At 39.9% G+C, this 23,520-nt stretch overlaps 1 protein-coding gene across 2 annotated transcripts; it reads right to left on the bottom strand.

Moving 5' to 3' along the window:
• Positions 1-1,077: 1,077 nt before the first annotated feature.
• LOC310994476 (phosphatidylinositol 4-phosphate 5-kinase type-1 beta-like) lies at positions 1,078-15,576 on the bottom strand. 2 transcript variants are annotated; one of them, XM_083983181.1, is made up of 14 exons: positions 15,369-15,576; positions 12,955-12,999; positions 12,801-12,872; positions 11,841-11,971; positions 11,084-11,201; positions 10,788-10,940; positions 9,574-9,870; positions 7,328-7,512; positions 6,599-6,679; positions 6,070-6,118; positions 5,877-5,961; positions 5,657-5,797; positions 5,471-5,558; positions 1,078-2,007 (listed from the first exon to the last, which is right to left on the bottom strand). In XM_083983181.1, the coding sequence occupies exons 3-14, from the start codon at positions 12,870-12,872 to the stop codon at positions 1,995-1,997; spliced, it is 1,413 nt and encodes a 470-aa protein (XP_083839307.1). In that variant the 5' UTR covers positions 12,955-12,999; positions 15,369-15,576; the 3' UTR covers positions 1,078-1,994. The 2 variants fall into 2 exon arrangements, with proteins under 2 accessions (XP_083839307.1, XP_083839306.1); XM_083983180.1 differs by lacking the exon at positions 1,078-2,007 and adding an exon at positions 4,235-4,386.
• Between the last annotated feature and the right edge of the window lie 7,944 nt (positions 15,577-23,520).

The following is a 23,520-nucleotide window of genomic DNA, read 5'->3' as shown; positions in this document are numbered from 1 at the left end:
AGGCAGCCTATAGCTACATGACGGCAGAACCACAACTCTGGGGCTATAATTTTCCTTCTTGTCTGACCGGTTAGACCTGTTGTGGTGGAGACCCTCTGGCATAGGGAGTAGCCAATGAGAAGCTGTTAACTGGCTGTCAGGCCCAAGAGGTGAATAAACACACATTCAACAACTCACAACAACAACTGTCACATCTGATACAGTAAAAGCCAAAGTAGATCACTGATGGTTTTCATCTGTGATATATTCAATTTTTGACATGGATGGATATGGACGGTTGTTCCTTTTTCTTTTTTCTTTTTTTATGGATCTGCTTCTAGTAATATTTTTGATTTTTACAAAATATAAATTTCATAGTAAAATTCCAGTTGAAATACTCAGTCCTCTACATGTGCAATGTTGGTTTCACTCTCTGCTGAGCTCAATAAAAAAAGAGTGAACACTAATACACAGTATTACTGCGAAAAATCACAAAAGCGGTCAGATCCACACTTCAAAAAACTAAATGCCCAAAATACATTCATAAATGTTGATATTATCCAGAGAGATGGTGCAATCACTCTGTAAACTCACCAGCAAAAAAAATAAATTAATAATCCTTTAATAATGAGAGCAGGGCACTCAAGACAAAACTCTCTGTAACCTCCTAATGCAGAGTATGACAGTATCATTGCTGCGCCCCCTTGTGTCTATATAAAATACAACAACTGATGTGGACACGTCTCGCACAAAAAATGTGGGCCTTCTGCCTCAAAATACTTTCTCCACATCCTATGACCTTTCTTACCACTTCATTTACTTAATCATCTAGATAATTAAAAACAGAGCATGTTGGTTATCATAACACCATTTCTTTTTTCACTTACATTACACTTACCATATATGTTTTTATTTATTTAAGTATACTGTAGATTATGATAATAATACTCATTATTTTCAAGAAAGGATATAAGGGTCATCTTGACATTAAATATTATTTTATTTCATAGATACAAGTTAAACATATTGCTATAGTACAGTTGAGGCCTATAATCACATCAAAGCACACAATTTGTCATTTTTAAGGCACATGACAGTGGACAGGGTGGTTGTTATTTACCAGAAAGATTCAGAGTTTACAGATGTTTATAACAGTTTCAGTCCCAATAAAGACAAATGTACATTCTCTAGAGAAACGACATAAGAATCCGTGAAAAGTCAAGAATTGAACACATGATTGTAGCTTTTTTTTTCTTTTTTCAGCTTGGCATTTATCAACTTACATGCTATAGTATGGCATCGTACCATGAAAAAAATGATGCTGATGTGAAAAACTAGAAATGTTTTTTTTTCTCAGGAAACTGGGCAAATATTTCTAGTTGGGCGGCAGCAGGTTTTGTGTATTCTAATCAGAATACAGCTAGAGATTTAACTCTTACTATAAATATATTATTGTTTTATGCAAAGTGGGATTTTAAAAACCACTTAGACATGGGTTTTTCAAAGTTTGTCTGGTGTTATGTATATTTATATATATATATACATATACATATGATTTAAAAACAACAGTAAAGATTAACAGATTAGGTAACAAGACATAAGACATAAGTTTATTTCCTCAGGGATCCAGCCACTGAGAAATTTGAACATATTTACTGAAAATCAGACGTCCAAGAGGAGAGGACACTCCGAAACTCAATTTGTTTGTTAGCAGCATGGGCAGCAATCTAGTGTTTAATATTAACACAGGGGTTCAGTGACCTCACACAACACAAACACACACTGTTTATGTGTTTCAGTCGACTGTTTCCTCATCTGTTACTGACGTATTTTGGCACATTTAGTTTGACTTCCAGGGGAAAGTCAGAGGCACAGAGTGAGGCTCACTGTGGAGAAACTGACATCAACATGTTACTGCCCGTATAGTTTGAGTCACATTTACGCTGTGGTGAGGTGCTGATGTCTCGATGCAGTGGGTCTGCAGAAGTCCAGGTGGCTGGAGAAGACTTCATCACTCATTTCCCCTCACTAGGAAACGGAGAATAGATTACTTTTCCATTTTAGGTAACAAAGGTCAACATACTGTAAAGGTGTTAACAGTTGAAATCAATCAGACCATTGTCTCATAATCCATCTATGAGGCATTACAACTTTACAGGATTTTAATGTTTACATAATGCTTCACATGCAGTATTTTTATTTTTTTATTTTATATATTTTTTGTCTCTATAGAAATAGGTTTTGTTGGCATTTTATTGTGTAATTTAAAGGACCAGATCACTGATTTTTTTTCTTTCCACAAATTATCAAGACAAATATTCAGGATCCTTTACATTAAACAATTCAATCGAGTTAAGGCCACTGCTGTTTTACTGACAGTCACGACTTGATTATTTAGTGGCTAAAGATTAAAAACCACTGGGAACATGGTGATCATCCATGGGAGCTACCAGGTAAAAAAAAAAAAAAAAAAAGGCTGTTGAGGAGACAAATGGAGGCTGGCAGATAAATTCAAGGCCTAGATCTTACTTTTTAATGTCACTATAGTTTATGAATCCCACTGTTTTCTGTCAGAAGCTTTGAGATTAGATTAACTGTGACGTCGGGAGGCTCCCTAAAGAGTGGGACTGCTTAATGTGAGCTGAAGAACAGCTTCGTATAAGCCCGAATAAGGATTTTGTGCTTATGTAAGAGAACTTCTGTAGAAAAGGGAACTCATGGAGGTTTCTCAGCCTGACTCACATGTACAGTAAGGTCTGACAGAGAAGTGCAGGACATAGCTGCATCATACAGTGTGGACATCACAGGACAGAAGGGGCCTCTAGGAGCCAAGGGCACACATGATTAACTCCAACTGGGTCAACTGGGTGAGGCTGAAAATGCAGAGACAGCCAGTGACCCCCTGAGTTTATGGTCTGACCTGATTACAGGAGTAATGAGAATGGAGTTGATGAATTGTGTCAGAAAAGTTTGAACGGGTTGACCAACCATCTGAGAACTGTAGAAACAACAGAGAAGCCTATAGGCCTACTGTATATGCTCACATGTGAAAGTGATGGAAATGGAGGATCTGACTTTATACTTTGGTGAAGATTGAATAAATTCCTCATTAGCAATGTTATCGCCTCCCTGCACTTCATACTGTACACAAACTAATTATTTAAATGATTTGTTCAGCACATAATCCTCATAATATTAGGATCTCTCAAAACTTCTAATTTCTATTCCCTAACTGTAGCTAATGCACACTATCATTATTTATATCACTCAATTTTAGTCATAAACTCTGTTGAGCAAACAGTATTTAACTGCTCTTGAGTATGTATACGCAATGTTATATCACAGTAGGGAGCTTAGCATTAGGATGGCGAGAAGGGAAACAACTAACCTCTAAAGTTTTCTCCTAGTTACATAAGTTATATACTGTTGTTTAAGCTGCCCAAAAATGTTAAGTTGTTATGTGCTTCTTGACCTGGCGTGTTAACCTCCTGAGGCTTATGGCCATGATTTTACTGTACAACCATTCCGTTGTAGTACAGACTAAACACATAGTATATAAGATGACAAACAGGCGTCTATACAGCTGCTGGTAGCTGGATTTATTTAATCTTCGGTAGTCTGGTTATCTGTTTCCCACTGAATCCAATCTTGTGCTAAACTACCCTTGGCTCAGCTAAGTTAATTTAACAGGCACAGTGTATTTACCAAAATGTCTGACATTCCCAAAAGAGAGGGTTGAAGAAAGCAAACAGTTTTTTTTAAAACCTTTCAAAAAAAAAATTTGATGGTCTCAATAGCTACTTGTTGGCTGAGTAGTTCAATTGGAGGTTTTTTAAGAGAGATATGCTGCCACATTGTGTTTTCTGCTTGTTTGTTTTCCACGTAAATCATTTGCCACGGTGTGTGACACTGAGTTAAATTAAAGAGTTGTTAATATAGTCTTAATGATCATTATATCAGTCTTTGTAAACACATTACAGTTTCATGTTAATATTATTTTTTAACTAACTAACCATATATTATTGCAGTTTTGGCGGAAATTATGGCGATGTTAATACTGAATGAATCTACAAATTAATGGTTACAGATCATTTGGACTGTAAAGAATAAGGCTGGGCATATTTCATACTTTTCTTGGGACTGAGAGCCACAAAGTATAAAAGTCAGACAAAAGCAGTAAAATATGGATGGTTACTTTGTTTTGTGTTGCTGATAAAAAAAGAAGAATCTAAACACCAGCCTCATCCTTTAAGACCTTGTAACTGATTTTTTTTTTTTTGCAGATTGTTTTGGTATGATTTACTTCATACCAAGTAGACGTCCAGTTCAGACTCTGATTGGCTTCTGCTGAGGGACGGCAGAGGATCGTCCAGAGCGATAGTTGAACTGGAGGCTCGTCGGTCCTCACTGCAACATAGAAATACTAGTAAATATAAAATATACTAGTAAATAGTGCTAATGTATTTGAGTACATCAAATGGTTTCAGCTTGTGTCTCAAATTTTGAGTGTATTCACTCAATTTAGTTTCCAAGTTCGACAGACTGCTTTTTGTGCAATACCCTCCACCCTGCCCCCCTCCCTAACAAGATCTACAGCGCTGATGTAAATGCAGCACTTCCTCTTAAGAGACAAGTCACGCAGCCGCAAGAAGTCACTTCTCAGGAAGACAAAACACTATTTGCACATGTCCCCACATCTCTGTGCATAAGATCTCTGCTTCGCTGAGTTTTCAACCATTTCCTGTTTTATTTTTGGGCCACTTACCTTTTCCCCTTCTCTCAGATCCCTTCTTCCTGCCTTTGTGTGTTTCCCGCCCCTGGGATTGTCTGCCCTCTGCCCCACCCCTGAGTTGTTGCACCTGTGTCTCATTGTGTCCCCTCGCCCAGTGTTTTTAGGCCCAGTCCCAATGTTAAGAACCACAGACTTCGAGGCGCCTTCCCGCTAAGTCCACAAGGGTTTAGGCCTGTCCCACTTTAAATCCATAAAGTCCACTGTGATGGCATGATGATGAGTTCCAAATCTGCTTTCATCATCTCTTATCCAATGTTACTTTTTTTGTTTGCAAACAGGGAGTAAAGAGAGGAAATAAAGAAAATGCAAAATCAAAAGTCCTAAACCCACAGTTGTACACAGCACGTTTTGGCGTTGTGACAGCAACGTGATATATATAACAAAGTGCTGCTGAGCCTCTTGCACTCGGTCATGTCAGCTAGTCTGTGAGGGTTCAGGGTTTAGACCTAAAGGAAAACACTGGTGTTGATCTCTGGGGTCCTTTCTCTCTGTGCTAGTTCATCTTCTTTCTCCAAAACTGTGCTCCAGCCTTTGTGAGTTTTGGTTCCAGTCTTTTTGGATTTGTCTTTATGTGTTCTAAACCTTTTCCCAAGTAAGCACCTTAGACTTTTGGGAACTCTGCCTGAATGTTATAAATCCTGCAAAAGTTCGCTTAGATAGATGCTCGGCTTAGATCTGAGAGCTGCACACACACATTACCTGTTTTCTAGATCCTCTTCATTTCGCGTGGACTCAAAAGAAACGGCAGTCCTTGGAAGAAGATCTGGTTGTTTGGAGGAACTGTAAACTGTTGGAACAAGAAGTTCATTAATCACTGTAACACATCAAAGACAAAGAAACAAAGAAATCTCCAAAAATAGAATCTTAAAAGTCATTCGGGCTTACAGTTTCCATCCAGGTTGTCCATGCTCTGAGCTTTCTTCTCCTCCTTCTTCTCCTCCTTCTGTGGAGACAGAAACTCCTGAGAGGCGGACTTTAGAGCGTAGAGGGAACCCCTCTTCCTCTTTGAAGATGCTCCTCTTAAAGCTGAGAGACAAAGAAAGACAGTGTTAAAATAAAAACCTCACTGATCAGAATTCAGGAGTCGAGCGGTGAAACAACTTACGATGAAGCTTTTTGAACACGGTTGAGCTCATGAACTTCAGAAATCTGTCGGCATAAAAACTGGGCCTGTGAACTGACACTGTGTCCTGAAAAGCAGAGAAAGCTGTTAGACAGACACACATATACACATGCATACACCTATACAGCTACATATTTGTGTAGTTGGACATAAGACTCCAAGTGAAGTTACATACCCCATCATGTACAAGAGCTTTCCAAGAGTGCTCCACCTTCTTAATGAACCTGGAAATATCAATATGTACAATTTTAATGACAGTCGGTAACACTTTATAATAAGTACACACTATTAAGCATTAGTTAAGCATTAATAAATACCAAATTCTTCATTTATAACGCATGGATACTCATTACTATATAGTTTATAAATAAAGTTAGTGCTTATCGATGAGTAAAACATTTTTAACTGTGTTATAAATGATGCATGATCAGGTGACAAAGAACATCTGAAGTCTAAAGAAGATTCTATTTTTCCACATTTTAAGTAAAATCTAAAAAACTAATTAAAGAAGCTTTGTGAAATACAGTCCAACTCTAAATTAGTGCTGTGTGTCTTTCATTGTGCTGATTTATAGTCCTTTACATAGCGCTCCATAGACTTTGTGCAGGAAATAGTGAATAAGTGAGTGATTGCAGACATAACCCGGAACTCTAATTTTTGATTTCAGTGTGTGTGTGTGTGTGTGTGTGTGTGTGCATGCTCACCTGTAGGACTGAAGGATGTCGATGATTCCTAAAAAGATGAGCAGGCTCTCATCTTTATGTTTGGCAGGAATCCCACCCAATCTGAAAAAAAAAAAAAAAACAGGTTGAATTTGACTGTTTTTAATGTTTAAACATTAGAAACAACATCAGTAGAGAAATACAGTGAGCGGCAGCGTGCATAGCCCCAAATAGTTTGTAGATGTAACCGTTACTGTACATTAAAATAGTCTTGACATTTACTATGGGCCAAACAACAAACACATTTCAGTTATACGCCAGGATTAGCATATGTGGTAAACCATACCACATATGTACCTGTATAAACAGCTGAGGTCAGATCACTGCTACACAAATAATACGTTGCGTATTTCTTATACTGTGTAGGAGTGAGAAGGTGGAGGTTTATTTTATACTTTGCACTTGTTGCTCTTTTGTGCAAACTTTCAAATGGAAAAGAAGAAGCGTCTCTAGAGAGACTAGAGGAAGAGACTCAATAAAAGCAAGAGCACGACATGAGAAATATAGAGAAACACACAGAAGGAAAAAGTAAACAGATCTGAGAGTTGTTGTGGAACAAAACATGCTGAAGAAAAGTTCGACTGACTCTTATTTTTAGCCAAGAAGATGTGAACTAAAGCTACCAAGTGAGATGTTGAGAACTGTTTTTCTACATTATACGCCATACAAACAGGATCATCTTCACAGAGATGGAAAGGAAGGTTTTCTCACGTGTCGTCATCAGCCACTGGTTCAGGGTCCTTCACACTCCCCTGGATGGACTCAAGGGCGGTGGAGTAGAGGACTTTCTGTCCTTTCCTGCTGTCACATCGGCTTCCTCTGCCCAGGGGCTTCCTGTCCGACACATGGATCCCCAGCAGGAGACTGTAGTCCATGATCTTAAAGCTCTCTAGGACCTGGTGAGAGGCAGAAACTGGATGTAAATAACTATGGGAAGCAATTAAAGTGAAAGATTAATTGAAAAAGGAAGGGATGTTAAAGTGATATACAGGAAGATAATGCCCTGTGCTCATTTGGAGGTTGTAAATCATACTGGCACAGTGAGACTTCTCACTGTAGCTGGTTCAGTCCAGGCTCGGGACACAGCTTTGCAACTACTGTATGACCTCTGACCTCCATGCAATGCAGTACAAGACAAAAGAAAACTTCTCTATGGGAGTAAATGTTCTCTAATGGTCATGATTTGGGGGTATTATGTCATTCTGTAAGCAGTGGCGTGCACAGACTTTTTGAAGGGCAGGGGCAAAAAGAAAAAAAAGGGCACATCGCGTTCTCGCCACTGAAGAGGGCACTTTAGCACATGTTTTTCAACAATTGGGCCACAAGGGGGGGCGCCCCCCTGCCCCCCCCCCCCCTGTGCACACCACTGTCGGTAAGTATTTGTCCAACTCATTTACCCATAAATATAATACAGTTAATTCAGGGGCATCTGAATGAATGTACTGTAATAAAACAAGAAACTTATAAGGTAAAATAACACATCAATGCACTTTTTTTCCCTTCAGAAATCCATAATTAACTTTGCTTAGTCAGGCTGTAAAATGACCTCTCCCGACAACAACAACAGATTCCAGTCAAAGGGACTAAACCTGGATCTGCAAACCAAATGTACAGTACAATCCCTCCAACCAGGCTCTGATATCCTGAAGTAGCTCCTGTAAACAAAGAGGCCTTTACTTTCCATTGTGTTACATAACACACTTACTGAGGTCACATACCGAGCCCTGATAAGAGCACATTACACACAGACAGGCCTCTCTGTGCTGTGCTGTGCTGCCGAGTCCAGCTGCTCAGCCCGATTACACCAGTCAGGTGCTTCGCTATGCTGGGGGTTAATCCTCCATCAAGTGGCCTCTATTGTTTCACATTAATGAAATAACAGGCAGCCATTAATGAGGTCATCATAACATGCTCCAGCCTGAACGAAAGGGAGTTTGTCATGGTTGCATAAAGTCATCCGAGGGGTGGAGCCGCGCGGTTCAGTTCAGGCTGTGATGGGGAAAGATTTAAACCCTCTGTGAGTGGCCTTAGTGCTGTAGCCATAAGTTAATTACTCAATTGAAGCAGTGAAGACCCTCCCTCAGAATTTTATTCATATGTGGCATCAGAATAAATAATGTTCAACATAAAAAGGAAGCCACGTCTCTGCAGCAAATGCTTAGCTCATTTTAGTAGCTATGTTGGTAATCTCTACTTATTTTAGTATTGTTGAATTTTGGTGCCAGTGCATGGAATTCATTTTAACGCGACTATGCTGCACCTTTGTAATGGCTCCTGTCTGGGTGATTGGTACTATCCTCTGGACAAAGTTGCCATTTTTTTAGTTACTAATGAATAAAAACTCGGTAAGACTTTATAAGCATTAGTTAAGCATTAATAAATACTGAATTCTTCATTTATAACGCATGAATAGCCTACTCATTAGAATACAGTTAGTGCTTATCAATGATGAGTAAAACTTTTTAAACTGTGTTTATAAACGACATACTAATGAGTATGCATGTGTTATAAATGATATATTCAGTATGTAATGCTTAATTGTAAAGTGTTACCAAAAACTATAATAAATCATCCTGATCATCAGCCACATGGAGTTTGGTTGTGGCAGCGTATACATTTAAATATCTATTAGGACTTTGCTTGTGAAATAAATAGGGAAGTTATGATGTTCAAATGACCTTTCCAGTTATGACAAATATTTTTAAAAATCTGTTCACTTTTCTTACTTTGGAAATTGTGATTAGCCAACTGTGGAGACTCTGTGTATTCAGCCTTATTTATTTATCAAAATAAAAGCTGCTCTGAGAAGTGTTATTTCCCCTCCATACTGTTAAGGAGTCAGATAAAGACTAGCAACATGTTCAAGTGGTCCACATGTTGGAAATGCTTCATACAACCCAGAACGCATCATCACGGTCCGTCATGTTAATAGATGTAAGATCTTTCAGTGAACACACCCGACAGTCCCTCTGCAGAGTCTTCATCAGGGCGCTGTAGGTGTCCGGGTCAAAGTGCAGGCCCTCGTGCATCTCCTGGAAGTCCAGGTCTTTGAAGGTGGGAGAGGACTTGCCACGCTCTTTGCGCGAGGCACGGCGTTTGTAGGACGAGCCCTTCAGGTCGTACTTGTAGTGCATCTTCATGGCTCGCGGCAGCACGTTGTTCATCACCACCACGCGGATGGTGATCCCGGCGCACTGGATGCAGTACAGGCCGTAGAACTTGGGCAGCAACGTCCTCGGGTTCTGGTTCAGGTTCTACAACAAGGACAAAGAGTTTTTATTTAGTAATAAAGTATCAAACACAGAGAGATGCTTCATATGAAATCAAGAGAAACCTGATTATTTGGATTCTTTACAGGATATATTAATCAGGATTTATGAAGAAGAAGATGAACTTGCAGGGAGACTTAATAACCTCAAATAACCCAACATGTGAATATGTTCTCAGATATAAGATAGTGACACAGCCTGGTGTTTCTCAGTACACTGGACACGATGATGATGATTATCACATGTCTGATAAATACACAAACACATATGTATGTATGCTAAAAAACAAAAACTGTTTTTCGCTGGAAGTTAATCAAAAAAGTCGCTCAACTAACACCAAATGAAAACAGATAGAGGTTTTTGGTCAACTGACCACTGCAACACACAAAGTCATCTCAACAGAGACCGCAAATAAGTAAACAAGGATGTAAACTATGCAAAACAACGGCAATTTATAGAGAACCACAAACATTCAGCACAGTGTGTGGTGGTGATAAATACTACTGAACATGAACTTCACATGGCATTTTTAAGTCACGTACTTGTAGCACATTGATAAATATCGGCCTTGGTGCTTTTAAGAAGAGAGTACGTGTTGGCAGGGCCGTTGCTAGGAATTCTGGGCCCCCTGAAAGAATACTAAAGTGGGCCCCTGTCCCCTCACTTTTTTTCTTAGACTACGTATTATCATTTTTAAAATTTAGCCTACTTTGTTTTGATGCTAATGCAGCATTACTATGCGTATTAGTCAGGGTCTTATGCAGAATAATTCAGTCATAGAAAGATTAGACTACTGGGGTTTTTTGTGGGCCCTAGGTACTGGGCACTGGGCCCCTAGAATTATCATCACCTTTCTCCCCTATACAACGGCCCTGCGTGTTGGTGGAAGCAGCTGAGCTCACCATGTAGTAACCGGGCAGCAGCTTCTGCAGGAACTCTGCCTCTTTGTGCTGCACGGTCTTGATAATGAACTCATCGTCGCTGGTGAGGTAGAACCAGGAGCTGCTGGCGCCGGGGTTGGACAGCTCGATCAGAGGCTCGTTGCAGATGGAGTACTGAAATTCACAATGATGTGATGTGACACTTTCAGTTTTGCTGTTTAACCACGAGGAAACATTTCCCAGCATTGAGCTGAATTGTGCTGACAGAGTGATGGTATGGATGCATGTGACGTGTGTCTGAGAGTCCATGAACTCACCAGATAGTCATCTGGTTTGATGCCGAACAGCTCTCTGAAGTAGCGGAAGGCCAGCGGGGCGTACGTCTTCAGCCGGAAGTCTGGGTAGTGATGTGCTGGGGTCAGGTTGCTGCCCTCACTAGAGAATACAGTGAATGTAAACAAATTATTGTGTAAATCAAGATATTATATCACACTAATAGTGATGCATGTCACAGAAGGAAAAGCTACAAAATTATAAATAATAAAAATGAATGTGGGCTGAATTCCATTTAGCTGCGTTAATGTTGTTTCCCAGCTTAACAGAGCCATCACTAATGTTGCTAGTTTTTGTGTCAAAATGTCTGATGTGAAAAATGCCTATTGCAGCAATGTGTGGTTTGATAAACAGGAAATATTCAGGTTGTACACTTCCTAAAGTGACTTCCTTTGTCGAACTACAGAAAATTCAACCTTAAACTTGTATAAAGTTTATATTGTTTGCTCTTTATTGGGCTGGAACAGTTTCCATAACGCCCTGAACAATTGCTCATTACTTATACATGTTTTACTTGTGTGTTTTGGATGGACAGTAGAGACCAAATCGAGGTCAATCTGAGAGTCAACTCCTCCTGAAATTGCACAAAATATTCTTTGTGATGTCTGCTGGTTGTTGTTGCATTTTAGGGTGTTTGGGTTAAAGCTTTTTTGTCATTTGGGCAAACAAAGCCTTTAAGATTCTTAATCCGGAGCACACTTTGAATGAAAAAATAAAATTTATATTGAAATGAATGTGTACCTTGGCAGATAGACGCTCTCCACCACAGAGAAGTCCTGCATGAGAACATCTCTGTCCGGTTTGGAGCTGAGGTTTCCCACAGCGTAACCGATGCCCAGCTGGATGGCTCCACTCAGGGTGGCTGCCGTGGGCTAACAAACAAAACAGAGAAAAAGAAAGAACACATTCAATATAGAAAAAAATATTTGCCGCCCATTCATGTCAAAATTTCAGTCTGTTAATGTTTGGGTTCATGATGGAAAGATGAGTTTTATCAGCTCCAGCTCAACCATTTAGCACTTCTTACAACCAATGCAAATGCTGCACCCAAATATATATTATCTGGTGAACATCATTGTGTTAGTGTTAGCAGTAGTTGAATGATAGCATTAGCATTTAGCTCATGCATCACTTCACAGACACAACAAACAGAACCTTCGTGGTGGAGGAAGTATGCAAACTTTTAATAGCATTTCTTCCTCATTTTGGGTCTTTTTTAACTCAGACAAGTATGATCCTGCACGTTGGCTTGTTAAATGCACAGTAGTATAAATATAAATCAACTGACTGGATGAAGTCAGTGTAAAACTTCAAGCTGAAAAAGGAAATGTGCTGCAATCTTTAGCTGGTAGCAAAAACGACAACAACATTAGCAAATATGTTTTTGCAGGTCCAGTGTTGCTCTAACTTGGATTAGACTGGATTTCACTGATATTCCATTGTCCTTTATGACCCATGTGTCCCTTTACAAACAGATTTTTTTTTAGCACCAGGAAAACAAAGCATTGGATTACTGAATTAAACACCCTGGGTGGAAAAGACTAATAAAAGACCCACATTAGAATATCCAAACTAAAACTAATGGTAAGATACAGTTGATACGAAATATGCAGTGACCACTAAGTCCAGTTGAATCAACTGCAAACAGAGGATGTTTGAGGTTTGAAAATGATTTGATGATAAATAGTAACATCCACTTACCTTTTTATTATCCTTTGACGGTTTGGAGGTTTTGGTTCCTCCTCCTACAAAGTCGGCGGTGGTAGTTGACATCTTTTGGACAAAGAGAAGTTGATTAGACGGAAGCTCAGACGCATGAGTTCCTTTTTTCCAGTGATCTGACGCAGTGATTTACCTTGGATGGGCTTTACCGAAACTGCATCTTTCAGGTACACTGCTCCTGCAGATGAGTTAGAGGAAAGAGGAGTTACACAGTGTGTGGCATTTGCATGAATGTCACAGCTGGTAAGAAATTACAAAATTACAACCATGACTGATTATACAAATGACTAATGTTCCTCAGGGCTAAAAGCAATCGAAGCGAGTGAAGAAAACTTCAACAGTTTGTCTATTTCAACTCCCTGTAAAGTACAGACCTGTATAATGTGCAGACCTGTCTGTCTGCTAAAGTCTGAGGGACCTCCTGTGTTTGTGTGAGTCTTTAACTCCAGAATCTCTCATAACAAAAACCTTTGATCCCAATTAAGACGGATTGGAAAACCATTACGTACCAAATCCCCCTGTTTTATAACAGCACACAGGCGAAACTCACTGCTTTCTCACACACATGTGGCCCTCAGCTCCCAAAAGGGACACAATGATGACCAACATGCTGACCAACACAGAAACAACAAATAACTCACTGAGGAGTATTTGTGGTATTTTAATTGTGGTAAAGCAAAAAACATCATCATTTCAATATTCATATTCAAGAACAATAAGAATTTAAATGAATAAAGGCCATTGCTCATCAACACAAAAAGCCCATCCTGAGCAGCTTTGGACTTAAACTTAAAAAGACATTATGAGACATTACTATGGAGTGAATTTTGTCAGCAGCCTGGGGCTCTAAGCCGTTGCTAGTCTTGCCTGTTCACAGGCTGCACCTCTGGGTATTCTTAATTATTATGGCCTGTAGATGAAAAAAAAAATATTTTGGAAAAAAAACATTTAGTGTCTTGAGTGAACCTGCAACATTAAGCACGTATCTCACCAGACGAGCCCCCTGTTTATTTTAAGCACTGCCTCAGGATGTGGTCTTGTGGTCTGACTCATGCATGGAGAATGAAGCTGTTTGTCAAGGATCTACCTCGCAGTTTGTTTATTTGAATCAGGGGCTCAAGAGATCAGGGAACTTGTTAAAGATTGTTCTTATTATCAAGATTTAGTGATTAGTGGTCTGAGTAATGAACAGGGTTAATTACACAGAGTCTTCATCGGGTTATATCAGGTCTCCTCTGCAGCACTTATTGAAAACACACTGAGTGACATAACAGAACAACGTGGGCGAGAACATATTGGATTAAGTATTTTGTAAATACACAAGTTTGTGTTGTGCGTATTTAGAGAGATTAGATTCACGGCTTTCCATTCAGCACTTGAAAGGAATGCATTTTAACTACTGATCAGTGGAACTAATGAGAAATCAGATTAATGATACAGTAAATGTAAACATTCTCTGAGTTTTCTCTGCTGCTGAACATAGTAATGCAAAAGGTTGAAGTACTGAGCAGGGTCTTCAGGGCAGACTGGAGGCTGCGATCAGAATGAGGATGCTGACTTTGTACCAAATTTCATCTCAGTGCATTATTGAGATGTGAAACTTGAAACCACAGATGTAGACCTCATTGTGGTGCAAGGTCACTGAAAATAACATCTAAGGACTATAGATGTTTCTACACAATTTGAAGACATGTCACCAGTCAGAACTTTTGCTGGTGGTACAAAAACCAAAGGTCAGGTGATCACCAAACTGACCAGCACCGTGAATGTGTGTGACTGTGAAAGTTCACAGTAATCCACTAAATACATAATCTAATGTGGACCAAAGAGGAGGACCAAGCAAAACGCTAAGATTGCCATCCCTGTTTAGAAATGTTACTTTTACTTTCATCCAGTCTCAGTGGAGACCATAGTCTTTCATTTTAATACAGTATACTCTTAATATAGTAACACTGTCAATGGGATACACCAGAAAAACATTAGAAGCGCCTCTCAGTATAATAAAAGTCAACACAAGCAAAGGTAACACCTCTGAAACACAATATAAAGTGAACATAATAAAGTCAGGATGGGTTCAGTAGGATTCGCTATAAGGCCGGATCACAGGGCTCCATTAACTTTAGAGACATATTCAGTACAGACAGTGTGCACTTGAGACTCAGTTACATAAACATGCACACTCTCACACAGCAAGCACGCTGCGGCCACTTCTTTGCATACATGTAAACGATGAGAGCCCCATCCAGCTCACTGCCGACATTTTACTTTCTCTCTCTGACTGAAGCGAAGGGAAGTGGAGCTGATTTCCTCTTCAGATGCTATCACCGAGCTCCTCTCTTCCCCCTGAGCGACACATACGAAAATGGCCCAGAGGTTACGTGACAGCAACTGTTACTCCTCACAACGGCAGATAAACAGTGACAAACAAGCAGAGACATGGACACAGACTCCATCCTCCCCTCAGTCACATACAGTAGTGTAAAGAAGGGGCAGGGCAGGGGGCAACGACGCTCAGCAGGAGCGGGAGGCCGTTGTCTGCCCTCTTACCTGAACACACATGGTCGTTCACAGATGGTGGTGGATGGAGCCCGGTGGGACGGCGATGACAGGCAGATGCTGTGTGATAGACACTCTCTGGCAGACTGACTGGCTGTGATGAGATGAGATGAAGTGCTGCAACGACTGGAGAGCATCCTCACCACTTCCTCCCTCCCTCCCTCCCTCTCTCTCTGTCTGTCTGTGTAGGTCTCTGTCTCTCCGCCTACCTGTTGTATTATTCCACGGCACCTATAAGTCAGGCTGAGGTACGGTTGTATTGCACATGATTCTGGACAATTTAGATGATTACGTTTTACTTGGTTTTCATTTTGTTTTTGTTATGTTGTTTAATTTCAACGCCTTTATGGTGTTATATGGTTTATCGTCAAGATGATGATGATGAGCAGAATATGCTTTTACAGCTGTTGATATTGAAAGGTAGTTTATATCTTTATAGTACAGTAGTACAGTAATTTAGACTAGATGGTAGGAAATGAAGCGACAGAGGAAGAGAGGAAATGACATAATCAGTTCCCTGGACCTGACCCAGCAGTAGTGTAATAATAACTACCAACATTCACTCTACTACTTTATGGTACTTCAGTGAAGTGCACAGCACAAATCACTTTGACCTGACAGATAATAAATCTTAAACATGAAAACATCATATACTGTAATACCAACATGGAGTACAACATTTTGTTACAGATTAAATCAGTGGTTCACAACCTGTTTGAATTGTGACTCCATACAGAAAAAACAGTGTCTAACTGCGGCTATTTGTTAGAGATTTCCCATCCAAACTACAAACCTTCACAAAACCCTTCAGAAAGGGAATAATTACGGAGTCCTAGAGGTTGTGAACTGGTGAACTAAACTGTATATAGTTTAAATAAATAGCTTCACATCAATATGTTTGTATTGAGAAGCCAGTGCTGCCATATATGATCATATGTTACAGAGGCCTTGGTGAGATTATGAATGCAGGACTTGTACTGTACAGCAGTTTAATCATACATCCCACATTTGCCTTTTTCAGCCCAGTTACTATTAACTGACATGAGACAATGTTTAAACCTGCCTGTCTGTCTGTTTTTGTTAAACTTACCAGCTGTCAGGCTTATAGAAACTTAATTATTAATTTTATGATCAAAGCTGCTGTTCAACAGTCAGCCACTCCACCCCCATCATCAACGTCCCTTTCCCCTTTTCTTTGTTTCTGCCTGTCTATCTTTCATCTTCTGTCTGTGTCTCTCTCTCTCTGTCATACCTACTCTGTTCACCTCAGTTTAACTTGAATAGAGCACATCATTAGTCAACCAGAGTCCCTGACGCTGTTTCATTCGTGCTCCACCATCACTGGCTCATTCACAGGTTACGTGTTACCAGCTGACTAGTTATGTTTAATCTTATTCATGCAACAAATCATCATCACTGCAAAACCTTTGGCTATGAATGTTTGAAACTAACGATTAGTATCACAGAGTGAAGTATTAATGGCTGTGCAGTGCTGGCTGTACTATGAAAGCAAAAATGAAGCTGTGAAGTAAAAAAAAAAAAAACCCATGTTGAGAAGCCACAGTCTGGAACTGTGAAACCATGACATGCTGACCAATAAACCCAGATGCCAAAAATGCTATCGGTGTCAGCTAAGCCACACATCTGTGACATACCTTGTTTTGGTTATTTTTGGTTTATAGTTCAGTATTAGGACAGTAACTATCTCTACTAAAGCCTGATAGATTCTTATCTTTATTTTGTTAATGAAGTGTCAGTTATCAGATGCAACTGTTAGACTCAAAACAAGAAAAATAATAGAACACTGAAGAAGAAGAAAATGACTGAGAATTAAAAATATCAGTGTATCACTCAGACCTCTAGGCGGTGCTATTGCAGCTCTGACACACCTGCGGTCATACTGTAAACTTACACCACTGTATGTTAATGAGCTGTAATAATCTGAGCTGCTCTGCACCATGTTCCTGTTACCTTTCTGTAAGTTCACATTTTCATGTTGTTTTTCTTCCCTCATTTTGTTCTTTAACTTCCTTTTTCCTTTTTTCTGCAAATGCTATTGTGACCTTATTCTATACTCTTGAACACGTTTCTCTGTGTCTCACCCTCACTTTGTCTTTGTTCCTCATTTTTTCCCCCCCTGCGCAGGTCTTTGTCGTTAGTCCTCTATGTGGGCCAGAGTTCAAGTTGTTGGAGGTTTGTTTGGGAACACCAGAGGGGACAGACTGCCTGCAAGACGGCGCAAGACACTGATTTGAGGCCATCAGATATCAGCCCAGTCCTCCAAGATTCAGCACACAACCTTTGCCACATTTGGCTGTGAGACAGCTGTGGAGTTACAGAGCTGCCGCTTTAGGATTTGACACCATCAGGGTTCCTGGTTGTACCCCTCAGTATGGCTCAAAGCTGCGTGACGAGCCCCAGTGGCTAAGGAATGTAAGCATTTAACATTATGTAAGTCCATGGCTCTTGGGTAGCTTTTATTCCTAACAACAACAACAACAACAAAAATGGTGGAGCAGATTGCTGATTAGCAGGACCATGTGATAGCAGTTCAATAGGCAGAGAAGAAAAATACACAAGAGCTTTTCAGAAGCAAAGTGAGCAAAACACTGGGTAGGGTGTGTTATGATGACATCAGAGTAGTAGGCCTATATCTGTCTTTTACTGTATGAGCCCTCTGAGGTCATCTGCCTGCTAACTGTTCACACAGGAAGGCAGTATCTTAGCAGCACAAAGCTGTATACAGGATACTTTCTGTATGACTTGCCCAACCTGACATCCTTTGAATTCAGACTAGAGTCTCCAGCATATTGACTTTTAGCATCATATATAGCCTAATAGCATGCTAGTTGCTAATTAGCATTAAACGGGAAGAACAAATGAAGCTAATGGGAATTTCATTAACCTTGTTTTTTTTGGTCAAAATCCAAAGCAACAAAATGTTGATTTGATAGTGGTGATGGGTGAGAAGAAGTTCAAATAGATCAGTCTGCTGATATAATGACTGCCGGAGTGGCTTTCTGCCTTTGACTGAACCTTAAGGCAATATATTCCACTTAGATGTTGTATTTTTACTATTTTTCCTAAAGTGTTCCCTTAATTTCCATGTAGGCCTTGTCCTTCATCAGTGGCGTGCACAGACTTTTTGAAGGGCAGGGGTGAAAAGCACGTGTTTTTCAACCCACCCCCGTGCACACCACTGTCCTTCATATTTTGTACTATATTATGCAACGTAGCTTGAATTGCATTTATGTTTGAAATACACAAGTAACTTTCCTTTCAGTTACATTTAAATTGCTGGTATAGTAACAGTTAAGAGTTGTACCTTTATGTCATGTCATATTATGTAGACTTATATATATATAAGACTATTCCATGGTCTTAATTTCCAAATTACCAGGCATTTTTACAACTTTCACTCTTCATTAAAGAATGAAATATTGCAGGTTTTAATTCTGACTTATAACTCTGTTTGATCATTCATTTTTACACAATAACTCTAAAGGTTTTGCTGCCTTCAGTGTGTGTCTGTTAATTTGGGTGTGTATGAGCAAACTACTATTTCACCACCATTGTCAACCACAATATTGTGGAAGTCAGAGCCACAACATGAGTCAAGTCCATTTTATTTTGGAACCCTTTATAAGCAGAGCCGTATCTCACTGAGGACAGGACACATGATAGTAGTCACAATAGTTCTCACTGTAACACTTTTCTCTTTCTTTGCACGCGACAGGTCATGTAAGAAAGTCACCCAAATATCTATTTATCTGAACTTAACTGGCTGTGGTCCAGGCTTTGTCGTCCGTACAAACTCATCCTCGCTGCTGCTTGTGAGTGAACTTGTTTTGAGTGTCTGTGTGTGTGTGTTGTTGCAGCTGTGCTCATCAGACACAGTTGGAGTCCGAATCCGCCCTCAGTGCTGCTAGGTCGCTGTCAGACACCTAAATCACACACACACACACACACACACACACACACACACACACACACACACACACACACACACACACACACACACACACACACACACACACACAGACCAGTCAGAAAAGACTCATGCCGGAGCATCCTGAGCACACTTGTTATCAGTGAACGGAACTGAAAAGAAGGAACTTTATTTCATAATTTAAAGATGCACACTGACTGGGTTCATTTTGAAGTAGCCTATAACAAAAAGTGAACTGAGCAGAAAATTAAACTCTCAGACTGACTGTGATCTATAGTACTAATTAAAGTGCTCTTTTGATCATTTCATGGCCTAGAGTTAATGTTCACTGTGTTCAGTGTTACGTAACGTCTGAAACAACTGTGCTGTACAAGTCACAGCAAACTTTTACCTTCTAACTTTGCAACATAAAAACTATTAGAATTGCTAGAATTAAAATTTTAAACAATGAATTAAACAGTAATTACTCCCTCTAAAAAATTCAACTGCTTTTGATTTTTTTTGTTTTCTAACAAGGTCTACAAAGAGATTGGACGAGAATTCATACAAAATTAAGCAAGTTGAGGTTGTGTGCTTGTCCAGACAGACAGACAGACTTGAGTGACAGTGTAGATACTCTTGGTCAGATACTGCTTCAATAGGTTCAAGCATTTTTTTTTTCATTTTTTACTGGAGTGGTTGGTTTTAAATTCCAAAGTACATTTTTGTCAACACATAGCTGTTCCACTGTGTATGTACATAATCTAATGACGTAAAAACACCTTAACGAGGCGCTGACTACTGTAAAACCAAAAGACCTAACAATATGTTGTTTTCGTGTTTCTGTCTCTTGAAGTTTGGATGAAGGGAATCTTTCTTTATTTGTAAAAGTATGATTGCATTATATTTTCAAAATAAAATCAAATGAATCCCACTGACTAAATGCTCTGTTTCAAAGTGAGTAACAGTGGAGTCAACCCTAACCCTAAAACTTGAGCAATACAGATAATACAGAAAATATACTTAACTACAGCACTAAAGTACACAAACTGTCCACCACTGACTACGACCAACACCTCTGCTGACAATAACAGTCGTAGTTCAATGTGAGACTCCTCACTTCTCACAGAGATGGTCTTTCTTTTGGATTAAGTGCCGTATAGAATAAGACACAAGACACTAACCTGTTTCTCCAGATGTTGAATGCGCTGCAGGCGTCTGTCGATCAGTCTGTCCTGGGCTGAAACCACTGAGGTCAGAGTGGCAAGCTGCTGGGCCTGTTTATTCATTATAACCTACGACACAACAAATAGATCAAGGACAAACACTATGAAATCTGACACTGACAAACATGCTTCTACGACAATAACAACAGAATCCACTGATCTTATTTACCATCTTAACACTACAGGATTCACTTTGACAAAAGTTTGAGGAAGGCATGGGATTTGTTTTCTCTCACCTTCATGAAGCCGACACCGAGCTGAGTCTGACCTCCTGACCTGCTCTTCGTCAGGCTCTTCACTCTTTGGAGGATCTGGTTCATCCGCTGCTGCATGGTGGTCTGCTCCGTCCCCAGATCCTCCAGCCCCTTCTGCAGCTCTTTGACTGCCGCCCACAGCCTGTCTCCCCGGGCACTCAGTATCTGCAGGTCACTCCTCACCTGTAGGACAGCACAATGTACCTGATATCCTCTCTGGTGGTTTCCAGACATCTTAAAAGAATATTTTAGACTATTTTTTTGCTGATTGGTTCTGAAAGGTGTATTTTTTAAGTCTTCCTCACCTGCCTGTTGGTCCGTCCTGCCTGTAAACTCTTCTTATGAAGGCTCTCCAGACCCCTGGTAGCTCCGTCCAGCTCAGCTGCCACCTGCTCTCCCTGCTGCTCCAGCTGCTCGGCGTTCCTCTCCACCCCCTGCAGCAGGTGAGCCAGTCCCAGCGAGAGCATCCTCAGCTGGGACACGGGAACCTGTCCTGACTCCTGAGATGTGGGGACTTCTTCTGTTGACAGGCCGTGGTGGATTTGACAGAATCCCACCAGCAAAATGGACAGCTGCAGCACTCGGCTCATCCTCATACTCCAGGATTTCATCAGGTGGAAAGTCTTGGGTCTTAAGATCCAGATCCTAAACCTTGGGAGCCCAAGTAACCAGATTCGATCACATACCAGATCGGTATGCGGTGGCCGCTTGAATGCTCGGAGGTCGTATAGAGATGAGTCCACTTCAAGTGTCCTGATGTGTCTCAGATGTTCCCTGGGGCTCAGAATGGTGAAGGATAGAGGGATGAGGAGAGGGAGGAGAGGCAGACGGAGACAAGGGGGCAGTTCCCAGACTGACGTATGAATTATAAAATAGGAAAAGTGTGAATTCAGAGTATTTAATTCAAAAGCACAACCAGGAATGTGTTGAAATTCTATCATAAAAATGCAATTTAAAATAAATAAATAATAATGATAGACTTGCATCAAGTTCTTTTATTGCACACATACACAGCACATATCCTATTTTCTGCACACAAGACATTACTGAATGATTAACTATAGAAATGTTCAACTAAATTCTTCTTATGCTAAATGCCTCACCAAAAACATAATTTGAAGTGAAATCTGCAGATTAACAGAAGTCAACACTGCTGAACTTTGCACATGGTTCTCCTCAGGCCTATGAGGCTATTATAGATTTATACAATAAAGTGAAGCAAGAGAGACACCTGCTGGCTGTTTGAGGAACTGCAACAAGCTCCTTTCTTGTCCCAGAAATGCTTAAAGTGTGAAGGATTTATTTTTAATCCAGTCCTCCCCTCAAACCAGGCCTAAACAACACTTCTGTTCCTACCACATGTTAAAAAGGGTCAGATAATCTGGAATAAACTCAGTTGCTATGAATGACCAGTAGATCAGATGTATACTTGTATATGACAGGAGTTGCTTATTGTGACAGCCACAGAAAATGACTGCAGTTCCCCTCATCGGACATAGGAAATGTCCTCTATTGTTTTGGTTTCTGTTCCCAAAGTATGGTGTTATAGCTGGGTCAGTGACAAAAAAGGGTTGGCAAATGAGCAATTCAGAAAAGCATCAGATTTGTTAAAATGTATATTTTGTATACTTATGTTGGTTTTATGTCATTTGAAGCATTTTTTTGTAACAAAAGTTAGACTGTATGCCCATGAAAATGTCAAATGGTGTAACCACCAAAGAATGAGAAATATTAAATATCGTATCCACCTACAGTGAATTCAAGTAAAAAGTATACTTTCTTTTTAAAACATTACATTGAAATTGAGGTTTTTTTGGCTGTATTTTTTTTACTGTATATAAATTCTAATGCATTTTGGATAACTGAGCAGGACATATCCTAAAAACACCACTTTTTTCTCTCTAAATAATCTGTGACAAATTATGTAAAATTTGTCAAGAAACATAGTGTTGGCATTGCAGCCAACACAAGTGAATTACATTTATTCCACATTCAAGTCCAGATCTATTTTCCTGTCAGAGTTTTCTGAAAAAATACTGGTTACACCATTTGACATTGGGTTGCATCATGTCATTAACCCAGCAACTAAAAAAAAACATTCTCATGGCAAATTTTTTGGACAAACCTTATAAGCCACTTAGAGAAGAGACTCTGGTAATGTCCTCTGTCAGTTGCTCCATTGTCTGACAATAGAAACATAAAAACATGTACAATAGAGGAGCTCTACTGGGAACCCAGCAGTATTAACTGACTGCACATGTGAGCACACAGAGAGAAGTGAATAATAACGAGCTGAAAACAGACAGTGGGCAGAATGTAATTATGACACAATGATGTCAGTTGTTTACAGTGGTTCCACAACAGTTTTCAACTACGTCCTTGATTTAGCACATTGACCTCTGACCTTACACAGTCGTGCCAGACACCAGGCTTTGACCATTTCCTGTTGAAATATAGCCTAGTGCACACATTTGACACATCTTTATTTTTTATAAATCTGCGGTTGGCTCGTGCTCTGTCTGCATTCAATGTGAATTGTTGTTTTTTGTAAATGCACTTATTATTATTATATATTTTCCAAATGTCATGCCAATATAGCTTTGGATTAAATTGAAATAAATTGAGAGCATTGGGGTAAATGACTTCCTACACTCAGACTCAGGCTGAATGAGCTGCTTTGTGCCATTGAGGGACAGACCAACAAAACTGCTCTTTGAATTGTTTTGGAGTTGGGG

This window comes from Trachurus trachurus (assembly GCF_905171665.1).
Source record: "Trachurus trachurus genome assembly, chromosome: 12".
In the NCBI taxonomy this organism is placed as follows: domain Eukaryota; kingdom Metazoa; phylum Chordata; class Actinopteri; order Carangiformes; family Carangidae; genus Trachurus; species Trachurus trachurus.
The sequence above is the reverse complement of the archived record's forward strand: the minus strand, read 5'-3'. Positions and strand labels throughout refer to the sequence as shown.